Below are 14,780 nucleotides of genomic sequence, written 5' to 3' on the forward strand. Positions count from 1 at the left end.
TTTGTCAGAGGGTTTTCAAGCGACCTGCTATTTTCTTCTTTTGCAGAATGTGAACGATGAACCTCCGGTCTGTAGGCCACCCTATTATAGCAAACCTATATACTCTACTATTAAAACACCCATCTTGCAGTTGAATTGCTCAGACAAAGATTCTCCCCCTCATCAGCTCAGCTACACTATTGTGGGAGGTAAGACTATATATAGCTTAGTTTTTGTAATGACCATTCATTAGTTTTCATTCTTTCTTTTCGGGTGAATAGAATTGGTGAAGCACCTTCAAGTCTATTCCCCTTCAAAGGTGAGCCATTTGGGAGCTGCCCAGAAATTAGGACCTAAAAAACACACACCTTATGACAATATTAGCAAGCCAGAGATTGTTCTAACCATAGAAATATGTCAACTTGGAGTAGGTCAGTTGCTAAAGAGCACACACCAAGAGTGTTTTGTTGAAATCATGGCTAGGGAACCCTCTAGATGTTCCTGGACTACAAGTCCCATCATCCCAGACTGTTGGCCATGCTGGGTGGGGCTGATGGGAATTGAAGTCCCTCAGCATGTGAAGGGCCTCAGGCTCCTCACATCTGGCCTTAAATCATAGAATCATAAGTTGGAAAGGTCCCTGAGGGACATCTAATCCAACCCCCTGCACTGCAGGAATATGCAGCCATCCCATATGCGGAATCGAACCTGCAACCTTGGCATTATCAGTACCATGCTCTAACCAACTCAGCTATATATGACTATGCACCTTCTGTGCTTTGAGGGAGACACCTCTCTTCTCTGAACAGTGGCCTGGCGTTGGGAAAGGAACCTGCTCTGAACTGCAATCTCTTTTGCTTCCTACATTTCTTTAAGGGAAGAAAAGCTGCTGTTCTCTTGTACCAGTGCCTAAGAGGCTCTTTGCTTCATCCCAGCACAATTCAAACATTTATTAAGAGATGCCATATTCACCTGAAGTGCAAGATTCTGAAAGCTAGATATGAATTGTAATAGGATGCCATTTTTATTTTTATGGTACTTCAAACCCCATTCTTTCTAGGCAATATCCATTCTCGGTTCAAACTTCAGAGATTAGGCTCTGACTTACCTTCTTTGATGACGACACAGAACTTCCAGTATGATGTGTTTCGAGGAATTCAGGATCCCACCACATTTCAGCTACTGATAGAAGTGGCTGATGAACTACATGGCAGTTTAGCTCACCGCTTGTCCACAACAGCAACTGTAATACTGCATGTGGTTCCCTGGAGAACAACCAGGCCTTCAACCACCACAAAAACAACCACAACTGCCGTAAGTTTCCAAGCATGCTTCTTTTTTTCAGGACGTCAAGAGACATCTGGGGCAGTTGATAGAGGAGAGCACAGTTCAAAATGTTTCTGGTATCTCTGTGACTTACAGAGAGGGGGACGGGTGGGTGGCAGCCAGGTCATTGTGGTGCAAACGCGCAGAAGGGAGAACTGGACTGGCTCTGCTGGTGTGTTTATACTGTGCCCGGCATCGTCACACCCTTGGAACACCCGCCGGATGGCTACGGCTTAAATGGTTCCCCCAAAATCTTCTGCCTCAGGTAGAGTGCCCCACTATTTGCTCTGAATGAATAAAACATAGCAGTAAAACAACAATGATATACAAATCTACTTTGAGGTTTTCAAGTTAAAAACTGGTGCAGATTTTATTTTGAAAAATAAATATTATTAAGGCCTGCTTACATTACAGAAAGGAGCTGATTCTCTGTGCCATGATGTGCGTCTCTTCCTCAGTCCTTTTCTGGCTCCTCCGGCATCTGAGGCCAGGATGGAAATGTCAGCACTGTGGGTGTGAAGGCACACAGTGTCTGTGTTTTGTAATGGGAGCGAATTGTCAGCTTCCATGAACGGTGGCTGCCCATCATAAAACTATCCAACATGCAATGTCCCAGCTGCAGTTTTATGTTAGACAGCACTGTGCATGTGAGAGCTGATGTGTTGCTCTCATTCAACAATGGTGAGACCATGTGCTTTGCCCCACACCAGCCTAGTGGCAAGAAGAGGTGGCGTGGTCAGTGTGTGACATGTTGTGCATGGCAGGGCTGGTCTGCTGGGTCTTCTGCCAGTTGTGGCCATGACGGGGGGGGGGGGGCTTCCTCATGGGACCTACTGGTTTTCTGTTGGGGGATATCCCCTCAAATGGTGACGGGCTTGCTGTAGAAATCCCATGTCGATTATGATGGTCAATCCCTTGTGTGTTATTCCCAGCATCTGGTCTGATAGCTAAGCTCTATTGCTTGGTGTGAGGCCGCCCTCAGAATCTTCTATTTCGCATGTTTTCCCTGGGGCAGAAAGCCATGTTCATGGATACGCATATCCTGTGCCTATACATATAAATAATGTAAGTCTAAAATGAGATAGCCAGCTGAATCATTAAGATGTTAAGCCAGGAAATCAAATTAGCTGGCCACACTCATAGGGAACTTTTACATCCGAGTCCACTGGCAAAACAGACACAGCAGATGTTAACTGTCTAAATCCTTTAGTTTCATCACATGGTGACATAATGTTGAGATAAGTATCGGACACTCATGCAAACTGTATTCAGATCCTTTGTTTGTTCAGTGCCTTGACCAATAGCAGCCAGTTTACTTCAATAGCCCCAAAATATCTGTATCGTAGGCTGGTGACAGCCTGTTTTATCACACAGGACAATCTGCACATGCTCATCTGTCTGGTATCTCTGGGGAAGGGGGGTTCATGAAGAAGGGAAAGGCTGATATCTTTAATGAACTGTATCTTAAAATATGCTTTAAAAATGAAAGGGAAGTAGTACTTCACTGGCTTGAATTTCGAAGCATGTCCCAGGTCCATGCCATCTTCATCTGAAATAATGATTAGTATGGGGGCGCCCCCCCCAACAAAGCCATGTTGTAGTGCTAAAGAGGCTGAACAGTGAATCTTTTTTTTTATATATATAAGATATTTATTAAAGTTTCAAAAAAAAGTTACAATAAAAAAGAATAAAAAAGAAAAAAGAGAATACAAAATACAAAAAAGTAAAAACAATTAAAAAGAAATCAATCTTTCCATATCTTGTCTTTCGTTCACTTGTTTCCCTGACCTCCTCACACCTCCCCTTTTTGTATTCCAGTTCAGTAATTAATTCAGCAAATCCTTTCCCTCTTTGTTTTTATCTTAGTCCTTTGTCTTAATATGCAATAACTGTATATTCTCATCTGTTAGCAGTCCATTTTTACATACTCCTTATAACATTGCTACTAAAAACCCCTTATCTTCATTCCTACATCATTCTAACATTCATTAATTTTACAGTATTTCTGTAAATAGTCTTTAAATTTCTTCCAATCTTCTTCTACCGACTCTTCTCCCTGGTCTCGGATTCTGCCAGTCATTTCTGCCAGTTCCATATAGTCCATCACCTTCATCTGCCATTCTTCCAGGGTGGGTAGATCTTGTGTCTTCCAGTACTTTGCAATAAGTATTCTTGCTGCTGTTGTGGCATACATAAAGAAAGTTATATCCTTCTTTGGCACCAATTGGCCGACTATGCCCAGGAGAAAGGCCTCTGGTTTCTTCAGGAAGGTATATTTGAATACCTTTTTCATTTCATTATAGATCATCTCCCAGAAAGCCTTAATCCTTGGGCACGTCCACCAAAGGTGAAAGAATGTACCTTCAGTCTCATTACATTTCCAACATTTATTATCGGGCAAATGATAGATTTTTGCAAGCTTGACTGGTGTCATGTACCACCTGTATATCATTTTCATAATATTCTCTCTTAAGGCATTACATGCCGTGAACTTCATACCTGTGGTCCATAACTTGAACAGTGAATCTCATATGTGGTGGAGGGGGGCAGTTGAGACAGAGTCCAACCAGAGGGAGGGGCTGGTTACTATGAAGATGAGAGAGAATGCTCAGGAGGAAGAGAGATGGTCAAAAGAGAACCAGGGCTTTTTTTAGAGCTGGAACTCATTGGAACTCAGTTCCTCTCAGGTGGGCGCCATTGCCATCCTAAGAGAGAACGAGGGAGGCGTTCGTCACGGGTTCCAGCTCCTCTTTTTCTAGAAAGATAGCTCTGAAGAGAACAGTTGGAGAGAGACCTGAGTGACTCTCCGCTGACACAGCGGAACAACCTCTTATGTTTGCTGCAGTTTTCTGGCAGGAATCCTCAGAAGTAGACAGAGCAGCCCTTCAAAGATTAATGGTGGCGGGTGGGAACTGACATAAGGATGTTGAGCTAGCCAGATCTTCTCTAGAATTATCTTGCTCACCTAACTCTGCTCTGGAGATAATTGGGAACAGTAGTAGAGTGGCAAATTCGGAAGTGCAGGTCCCCTCATAACCACACCCCCTTCTAAGATTATACAATAATCTTACATTTAAACAATATTAATAGTTAGGGTTGCCTTGCAACCATCAGTGCCGATCTGCATGTCTTGCCTTTTGGCCAGATTTCCTATTTTCTGTGTGTGCACATGTGCAAATGATTTTTGGACAGCGCCAGTGTCTTCTTTCGGGGTCACTCATGTCGTGCTTTCCTTGAAGTTCCTTGGTAGCAGAACTTGCACACCATTCTCTTGAAACGAAATCATGTTGTGTTTTTGGTGCTTAAGAGCAGCCAGAGCGAATCCTCTTGGGTGCTTTTCTTCAGAGTGACCCCAGGAGCTAGGGCTCAGGGGCCGATTTACCTCCTTTTACTCTGATTAGCTGCAGATCAGCACAGGAGATGAGAATACTTCTTCCCAGAGGCTTAAAACTCCCCATTCATGCTGATGGGGCAGCTCTAGGATGCTGTAGACAGGGACTCAGCTGAGACCCTGTTGCAGAAATAGTGGCAGATCTTGGACCCTCTGGGACCCCAGGCTGAAACACGTCTAGATCCAAGGCGCACTGTTTGCTGCTTGGGGGAAGGTGAGAGGCCTCCATATCTCACAACTCAGCCAAGAGCACGAAGCCCTCAATATTGTCCTTATATACTTAGTCCAGATGGTCTTCATGCAAAATAATTATTTATAAAAATATATAAGTCACACTTTCATAAAAATACTTATATAATAAAATTTTACAATGATTAAATAGACCCAATGCCTATTTAATGTCTACACAATGTGTAGAATTTGCCACAATCTCGACTTAACAGCCAGGAACACATTTTTCAGGGGGGTCAGCAGTTGCTGGTGTTTTCTGGGAATGCTTTCTTTTGTATTTAATTTTATATAATTAGTGCATTTTCTCTCTCTTCTAAAATCTGAAATTAATGTCTTCTATTTTCTGTTAGCTAGGTTTTTTCTTTTCTTTTCTGGCACTAAGAATACTGCACCACCCACAAATCTGAAAGAAAAATAAAACACCCACGACAATATTCTGCTTTTATTTTGCAACTTCTCGAGAGTATGTCGAAACTTAAGTTTTCACTTATTTCCCCTCCCATAAGTGTTTCATGTTCTACAATACACAATTGTTCTTTTAACATAGGAACACTGCCACCTACTGGACAAAGTATAGGTCTGTCATTAGTACAAATTAATCTAATTTCTAAGCCTTTTCAAAACTTCCTTTTTAATGTGAGTTTAAGATGGAGGAAGACAGGATGTGGGGAAACTGTGGTTAGGATTTTCCACATTAAAACAAAAACTAACAGCAAGTGAGGGGGTGTAAAATTGGAAAAAGAGGGCATAATCTAGGGGTGGGGGGACTTTTTCAAGCTGAGGGCCATATTTCAATCTGGCCTGACTGCACTGGCAAACGATTATGTTCCAGGTCCAATTCAAAGCACTGATTTTGACCTATAAAGCTTTAAATACCTCAAGGACCGTCTCTCTCCCCATATGAACCTATTCAGACCTGGAGATCATCTTCTGAGGGTGATAACATGAGAGAGGGCCTTTCCTGCAGTGGCTCCCTGTTTATGGAATGCTCTCCCCAAGTTTCTCTGGTTACGTTTCTCTGTAACCAGACCTTTGTCGGACTAACATTCTGCGGCCTTTTAAATGTGTTTGTGGGAGGAGGGTTATTGGTTTGTTCTGTTCTTGTTTTATTATGCATTTTGTGTTTTTGTTTTTTATATTGTGAACCACCCAGAAATCTTTGGCCCTTTCCCGCCATTACCATGTAGATCAGAGATGGGGAACCTGTGACCTCTCCAGATTTTGTTAGACTCAATCATCCATTTGGGAGTTGGAGCCTAGCCATAGTTGCAGGGCCACAGCCTCCCCACCCATACTCCAAGTTTTTCATAGTTTTCACTATTATGGAGACTGAGGGTGGTGGGATTCAGCAGTGTGCTAATATAGGCATAGGTAAACTTGGCCCTCCAGATGTTTTGGGACTACAACTCCCATCATCCCTAGCTAACAGGACCAGTGGTCAGGGATGATGGGAATTGTAGTCCCAAAACATCTGGAGGGCTGAGTTTGCCTATGCCTGCGCTAATACAATCATTCCATTAGCACATGCATCCGCTTTGCTAGCTAGAGGTCTTGTAATGGCTTCTACTAGCACACCGAGCTGAGATTTCTTTAGAGCATTTTTGCTTATGAAAAAGCTTTAAAAGCATGTCACATGCCTTTTATTCAGGGTGTTCTATGAACCACGATGCTTCCCTTCTGGACCCAATCATATTCATGTTTAATTGGAATTAACTTTGAATTTGAATTTTCTTTTCCAGATTATATTGCATTTTGAAAAATCTAATGGATATCCATTTCTGTTTTGCAAATGTCTGTTGTTGTTCGTTTATTTCTAGGCTACCACCTCAGTGCTGATTCAGACTTTATATTATTGGCATCCCGAAAACTGGTTTCCTGTTGTCCTAACTATAGCAGCAGTCCTCCTATTGATGTCCTTGTATATGGCAGTGTGGGGTTGCTTCAAAGAGTAAGGACTCCTTCAGTTTTGGGGACAGCTCAGAGAAGACAGTGAATATGAAAATGTACACCTAGACTAGTCTGTTGATAGATATTCCACCCACTGCAATAGAAGTTTCCCATTTCCCCCCATGTCTCATGAGACACCAGTCCTGAGACTTAGAGAAGATTTTAAAGTGGTTTGCTATTCATCAAGAGGGAATTGTGTTTGATACAAATAAGCACCACATTTCATATACTACAGCAACACAAATGTATGTATCAAGAATTCTGTAGGTGGCAGGTAACATGGATGTTCCTGCATGCCCTTGTTCAGATCTCTTAGGAGCTAAGGGAGCAGTCTTCTGGTCTGTGGAAGGGGATCTGAGCGGCTATGGAATAGAGTCAATCTCCCTCTGTTCCTGCAGAGGGTGAAGCCCATAGGTAGAGAAGAAGGTCTGGCCTCTTCCTGTTATGGAAATGTCTCCTAACCTGATGAGAGTGACCAAAAAGGGGGTGCAGATTGCAGGATCTGGATCCAAAGCCCTCGTCTTTCCCCAATATATCCCTGGGATTGGGGAGGGGGCTGAATGCGCAACCTGCACCTGGAGTGCATATTTCTCCTGCTGCTGCCTCCTGCACACCATTTTCCCTGGCCAGGACAAGACGGCCAGCAGAGGAGGTTCTTCTGCCCACAATCTCCCTTGCCCCAACCTCAAAAGATTGCTGACAATACATTTTGTGCCAGCCCTTTCCAATAAAGTTCCACCTCTCCATGTGTTGCTCCCCAATACACACCCCGTGATTCTAATGTAGATGGCATTTTTACCCTCAACAGTGTTCCCAAATGTGGAAGATTCTTTCCACAGTGCTGTATCGACCAAAACCAACAGCCAGTCCTGAACGCTGAAAAACATGCCAGTTCTCCAAGGTAAGGGTCGTTTTCTGTCTCATGTGCATTGTGCCTCATCGGGCTACTTTAGCACAAATTGTGTAGCCACTTTAGGAATATTGCCAGAAAATATAAATGGCACTCATTTCTTCCATGTGGTTTGGAGTCACAGAGAGTTGTCGGAAACCTCCAAGATTTTCATTTATCTCTTGCAGCATATGTTTTAATCGGCAGGAATTCAAGGCTGCTTTGTACCTCTTTATGTTGGTTGTCCTTTTGTCCTTTATTATGGTAATCTTTGCACGAAATGTTCCTTTCATATCTCCAATTTTCTTGAACAGATCTCTAGTTTTTCCCATTCTATTGTTTTCCTCTATTTCTTTGCATTGCTTGTTGAAGAAGGCCCTCTTGTCTCTCCTTGCTGTTCTTTGGAAATCTGCATTCAATTTCCTGTATCTTTCACTATCTCCCTTGCATTTTGCTTGCCTTCTCTCTCCTGCTGTTTGTAAGGCCTCCTGGTAGAACACCTAAGGTAAAGGTAAAGTGGCCAACTCTGGGGTTGCGGCGCTCATCTCGCTTTATTGGCCGAGGGAGCCAGCGTACAACTTCCGGGTCATGTGGCCAGCATGACTAAGCTGCTTCTGGCGAACCAGAACAGCGCACGGAAACGCCGTTTACCTTCCTGCCGGAGTGGTACCTATTTATCTACTTTCACTTTGGCGTGCTTTCGAGCTGCTAGGTTGGCAGGAGCAGGGACCGAGCTCATCCCGTCGAAGGGATTCGAACCGCGACCTTCTGATCGGCAAGTCCTAGGCTCTGTGGTTTAACCCACAGCGCCACCCGCATCCCTGGTAGAACACCTACAAGGACAATATTCCTGTCAAGGGATTTCTGATGTTACAGGCAGTGCTGCATCCACAACCATGAGTTCTTCTGAGCCTTATGACAATAGATTATTATTGTTTTAGAGCACAAAAGATGATGGCATCCACTCAGATATGAATATTATCATCTAAGATTCTGTGAAACTCGTGCCATAACTCTCCACATTCTGGAGTAATGCCAAATGATGGTGCATAAATGGCAACACAGATGCTGGACTCAGGAGTGACGGGCAGAGAGGGGGGATTCTACACACCTGGCCTCCTGTCAGCAGCAGAAGAGGAGGCAGGTGAAGGTGGCCAGGAGGCCAGTGCTGTGCTGGTGGCCTGGTGAGGCCAATACTTCTGCCACGGTGCTCACACTTTGAAAGATCCCAGTGGATCCCACTTCTGCAAGACAGGGATTTAGGAGGTATTTCAAAGAGAGTCACAAAGGAGCAACATCTGGCACTGCACAGGAGCAGATCCTGCTTCCTAACAGCTGGCCTGATCCTGCTTTGCAAGTGGCTCCCCTGCACACATTGTGGCTGAGTTGGAGAATGCTTGTCTAATGCTGCTTTTCCTGTTTCTCTCTACCAGCAAAATGAATCCAACGGTGAATCTACCCCAGTCAGATGCGACATACAGAAAACTGTCTGTGAGCTCCGAAGTAAGTGGAATTGCGCTTGTTATTTGCAAGCGGAAACACCCCGGCTCATTGTGCTGCCAATCAAAATCCCATGGGGGTGTGGGAAGAAGTTTTAGGCTGCACATTTTGTCTGCCAGCCATGAACTTAGCTGCGTTTCAAGAGAGAGACCCTCTCTCACCCCTTTTTCATTGGACTGGGCAAGGATCTTTCTTTCTTTCTTTCTTTACATTTCTTTCCCACCCTTCTTCTAAGGAGCTTGAGTCTGCCTCCATTTTATCCTACTGGTCATGCTGACAGATAGCAACTGGCTCAAGGTCACCCAGTGTGTTGCGTGAGTGGGAATCTGAGCCAGGGTCTCTGCCGCCCTGGCCTGATACTCTAAGCCATCGATTGGGGGTCTCAGAGGGCAAATGTGGCCCTCCAGGCAATTCTGTCTGGCTCTTCAGACTCCTCAAGCCACACACCCTCCTGAAGCCCTTTGCCAGCCTTGCATTGCACCCCCTTCTGTTCCTTTGCCTGGCTGGAATGTGCCCTTGAGCTCTGGCAAAGCTTCCTGCTTTTCTGGGCGAAGGGTAGAAAGGGATATTTGAGTGTAGAGAAAGGTGTGGTTTATTTCAAGGTCCCAGAGAGAGCTCTGGCAGTTTTGAAGTCTCTTGTTCAGCTGGGATAGCTCAGTCAGTAGAGCAGGAGACTCTTAATCTCAGGGTTGTGGGTTCAAGCCCCATGTTGGGCAAAAGATTCGTGCAATGGACTAGATGACCCCCGTGGTTCCTTCCAACTCTACCATTCTATGAGTCTATGAGCATTCACATTTATGGCTCTGCCCACTTTTGCCTCTTGTCCCACCCACCACTGGCATGTGCCCCCCCAAGGATGCCCAGAAGGGGCTGTGGCCCTCAAAATAAAAAAGGGTTCCCACCCCTGTTCTAAGCACTATACCGCACTGGCTGAGGTGTGCCTATATCTGTGAAAAAGATTGTCAAGGTATAGTGGTTAGAACAGGGGTTTAGTTTGTGCTAGAAACCAGCCTTTTAGTCTTGCAGCTCCAGCCCTCTGGAGTCAATTACCAGCTGAAGTTAGACAGGTAGCTAGGATCTTGATGTTTAAGTCACTACCTAAAATGCTTTTGTTTAAGAAAGCTTTCCCTGAAGTGTGAATCGGTCATTTTATGGAATATTAATTGTACACCTGTAGGAATTGTTTCATTGTTTTTAGAATGTCATGTAAATGCTTTTAGTGCATTATAGAAATTGTTTAGAAAATAATAATTCTATTGTTGTAGACTGCTTTCATGGACCCAAGCTGCAAAGCAGCATATAAATCTATAAAATAAACAAAAATACCTTCTGTTAGTTCAAAAGTCAATGGTGACCAGAAGCACTGAGAGTACAGGTGTGCTAACGACAGTGATTTATGTTGCCTTTCAGCCCTCTATCATTTATGACGGTTGTGCAGTGGATCCAGGTAAATATCAATATGGGTTTTAAAGTACACTTTCAAGTTTACTGTTATTGAATCTCACAGAATATGCACCTTGAGATCAATTTGGCTTAAACTCTCAAAGGTCACATGAGGGAAACTATCAAACTCTGCCCCACCCAGCAAGCCTCTTCTGGATCCGTCCCTCCCTATGGTGGTGGTACTGATGGCAATGATCTACTGTGTTAATATATTGTCTTTCCTCCTAAAAAAGCCCTGGCGGGTTGACAACCTGTTAAATTCAGCAACTCTAAAAAAAAACCCTGATTAAAATATTTAGAACTATATATCTAAAAGCAAAGTAGTAAAACCCAGCAGGCAAAAACCCTCAGTTTTTGAACTTCAACAACATATTGATCCCCAAAGCCCAAAGGAAGAAATGCCTCTTCAGCTGGTGCCTACAAAATATCTGCCTAATTATGGAGGTGACGATGGAGAGTTCAATGGAAGGCATTGAAGCTGAATCTCCACACAATAGTTTAATACTAAAATTCTGACACATCAGGTTTTCCCTAGGAGAGAATTCAGATTTCCTCATTCATCTATTCCTTCACAAAAGTGCACATTATTGGCCATTCTAAAGAAACAAACCAACCAATTGTTTTAAGGTTGCTTCAGGTGTTTCTGAACTACTGATTCCAACACCAGGGGTCTTGTTTCATGGTATCTGTAAATTGAATCAGCTTCGTGTCAGTTAAGTAATATTGTTAACTTGGCATTTTGGGAAACTCTGAACACTTCCTTCCAATAAAGGTTTCGTTCCACTATGTATTTTGGAATTCAGATTCTATGTACATTTATTTTGTTTAATAAATTTAACAGCTTCCCAAAGCAATTGGTCTATCAAGGTTCCAGCTCTTGTGATGGGAAGCATAAAATGGAATATTGCTTGAGAGAAGCCATAAAAATGAGAGAAAACTACTCAAATCCAAGCAGTAGACCTTTTAAGCCTGTCCACATGGTGTCGCTAGTGTACCATGAATCACCCAGTGTACAGACTGTTCCCGGTTTTTTGAAGAGTTCTCACTGTTAAAAAGGTTCTTCTAAAGCCTGGCCAGCGTCTACATCCGTGAAGGTTCTTACCCAGTTGTTCTCCTCCTGCCCCTGGAACTGCAGTGAACAAGTCTGCTCCATCTTCTGTGTGATGGTCCTTATGTCTCTCTTTGATCTCTTCTTCTCCAGGCTAATCATGCCCATCTTTTTCAAACACTTCTCATACGATTTGGGCTGCATCCATGCACAGCAGATTATTCAATTTCCATGACTTTTCTCTAATTGTTAAATTCTGCATTCATGCAATGCAGAAGCCACTTCTGGAACTAAAGTGGAATATGTTGCATGTTTGATGCTCATTTTCATCCTATTTCCTTCCAGAAAAGGAAAATGTTTGGAAATAATATGGAAATAAGTGCTAACCTTGTGCTAGATTCCACAATAATTCCACTGTATTCAGCTATAGTCCCTGTCTACAAGGCTGCAACAGTTCCAAAGAATGGGGAAGGAAGATCTTTCTAACAGCAAGAGATGTTTGGCAGTGGAAGAGACTCCCTTGGAAGCTGCTGGACTCTCCTTCCTCAGAGGTTTTTAAGCAGAGGTTGGGTGGCCATTTGTCATGGACTCTCAGCATGTCTTTCAACTTTCCAATTCTATAATTCTGCAAAGAGGAAAGTGCATTCTGAATCACAGGTGATTCAATACAGTTGTACCTTGGATCTCAAATGCCTTGGCTCCCAAACAAATCGGCTCCCAAATGATCAAAACCCAGAAGGGACTGTTTCGATTCGCAAACTATTTTTGGAAGCCAAACATCCGATGGGGCTTCTGCAGCTTCCAGTTGGCTGCAGGAGCTTCCTGCAGCCAATCAGAAGCCGTGCTTTGGTTTCTAAACGCTTTGGAAGTCGAATGGACTTCCAGAACAGAGTCCATTCGACTTCCACGGTATGACTGTATGGGAAAACTGCTTTGCCTTGCAATAGTGTTATAAAGATTACAAGAAGATAATGTATAGGACATACAGTGGTGCCCCACAAGACGAATGCTTCGCAAGACGAAAAACCCGAAAGGGTTTTGCGGTTTTTGAGCTGCTTCGCAAGACGAATTTCCCTATGGGCTTGCTTCGCAAGACGAAAACGTCTTGCAAGTTTGTTTCCTTTTTCTTAACACCGTTAATACAGTTGCGACTTGACTTCGAGGAGCAACTCATAGAACGCGGTGTGGTAGCCTTTTTTGAGGTTTTTGGTGATTTTTGAAGCTTTTCCAAAACTTTCCCGACACCGTGCTTCGCAAGACGAAAAATTCGCTAGACGAAAAAACTCGCGGAATGAATTAATTTCGTCTTGCGAGGCACCACTGTACTTGGAACACTTGAATGTGCTGAAAAAGTGCTATTTATTTATTTATAAAAATAATACTAAGACCAAGTCATTTTCCCCTTCTCTAGCAACAGGACTGCAGTACCTCTTTAACAGTAAAACGGGTGAAGTCCAGTGGCTAAACCAGAAGACCTCTACTATGTAATGTTTACTTCCTGCTAATACCAACACCTTCTCACATCTCTTCTGTCTGACGCCCCAGATGTCTGGACAAAATGGCTTTCAAACAATTCACCTGGAAGTGGGAAGTTATTGATTAAACTATCTGACCATCTAATAGTCAATAATGAAGTCTATTTATGGAATTTGGGCATTGAAAGTAATGTTCTCATTTTGAATGTTTCCATAGAATTATTTACCTGGCTTATGTGGTTGTTATATGTGTTATAAGTGCTTTGTTGCCAAATACAAATTCATTTATTTCCTTGATTTTTTTTGAAGTGTTTTTCCTTGATTTGTTCAATAAATTGCCAAGGCCTGAATAACATTGGTGCCTTTGATAGGATTGGGGGACGTTATTATTATTATTATTATTATTATTATTATTATTATTATTTGCTTTTCTTCTTTATTTCTCCAAACCTCTAAAAATTAAATCACCAATTTTCATAAAATTTAACACAGCTTTTCATCCCTCTGCATCCTAATAGCATGCAGGTGAACTGGGAACAAGCCTGTGTTGTGGTAGCTCCCCCTTTCCATTTATTTCATAGAATCATAGAATCATAGAATCATAGAATCATAGAATCATAGAGTTGGAAGAGACCACAAGGGCCATCGAGTCCAACCCCCTGCCAAGCAGGAAACACCATCAGAGCACTCCTGACATATGGTTGTCAAGCCTCTGCTTAAAGACCTCCAAAGTAGGAGACTCCACCACACTCCTTGGCAGCAAATTCCACTGTCGAACAGCTCTTACTGTCAGGAAGTTCTTCCTAATGTTTAGGTGGAATCTTCTTTCTTGTAGTTTGGATCCATTGCTCCGTGTCCGCTTCTCCGGAGCAGCAGAAAACAACCTTTCTCCCTCCTCTATGTGACATCCTTTTATATATTTGAACATGGCTATCATATCACCCCTTAACCTCCTCTTCTCCAGGCTAAACATGCCCAGCTCCCTTAGCCGTTCCTCATAAGGCATCGTTTCCAGGCCTTTGACCATTTTGGTTGCCCTCCAAAATGGTCAAAGGCCTGGAAACAATGCCTTATGAGGAACGGCTAAGGGAGCTGGGCATGTTTAGCCTGGAGAAGAGGAGGTTAAGGGGTGATATGATAGCCATGTTCAAATATATAAAAGGATGTCACATAGAGGATTTATTGCCATTTATATCCCACCTTTTTCACTGCTCATCCTAATCACCACCATCTGGGCATAGCCCTTCACCAGCCAGGAGACAGGGGGCGTTATGGTCAATACTGGGAATTTTGGGGAAGCAGGTGGTGGAGTGTTCAAAGGCTTTTTGCAATGGCAAAACAGCCTGCCGCCATCTTTAATTTGCCACAGAGTGGCCCAATGGGAGTGATGCTCGGAAATAATGTATCATCATTCTAAAGGGGCCTTGTTGGAGGCAGGGATATGTTTACCCCCCCCCCCCCGATATTTAACTTCTAGAAGATTCAGGAAATGGTTGAAAACAGAAGAGAATGGTAACTTCAGTCACTCTCACTAACATGCTTTGAAAAAAG

General features: G+C 43.2%; 1 protein-coding gene across 1 annotated transcript in view; it reads left to right on the forward strand.

Moving 5' to 3' along the window:
* The window catches only part of LOC309541952 (cadherin-related family member 4-like), a gene marked incomplete at its 5' end in the record, with an annotated part of 54,367 nt that extends 40,924 nt beyond the window's left edge, over positions 1-13,443 (forward strand). The window contains 7 exons of the mRNA XM_082240230.1: positions 47-188; positions 1,040-1,293; positions 6,745-6,875; positions 7,683-7,775; positions 9,197-9,266; positions 10,674-10,710; positions 13,166-13,443. Coding sequence (XP_082096356.1) covers positions 47-188; positions 1,040-1,293; positions 6,745-6,875; positions 7,683-7,775; positions 9,197-9,266; positions 10,674-10,710; positions 13,166-13,242 — 804 coding nt within the window. The 3' untranslated portion in view covers positions 13,243-13,443. The remainder of the gene's footprint in view (positions 1-46; positions 189-1,039; positions 1,294-6,744; positions 6,876-7,682; positions 7,776-9,196; positions 9,267-10,673; positions 10,711-13,165) is intronic.
* Between the last annotated feature and the right edge of the window lie 1,337 nt (positions 13,444-14,780).

This window comes from Podarcis vaucheri (genome assembly GCF_965113315.1).
Source record: "Podarcis vaucheri genome assembly, chromosome: 10".
Lineage (NCBI taxonomy): Eukaryota > Metazoa > Chordata > Lepidosauria > Squamata > Lacertidae > Podarcis > Podarcis vaucheri.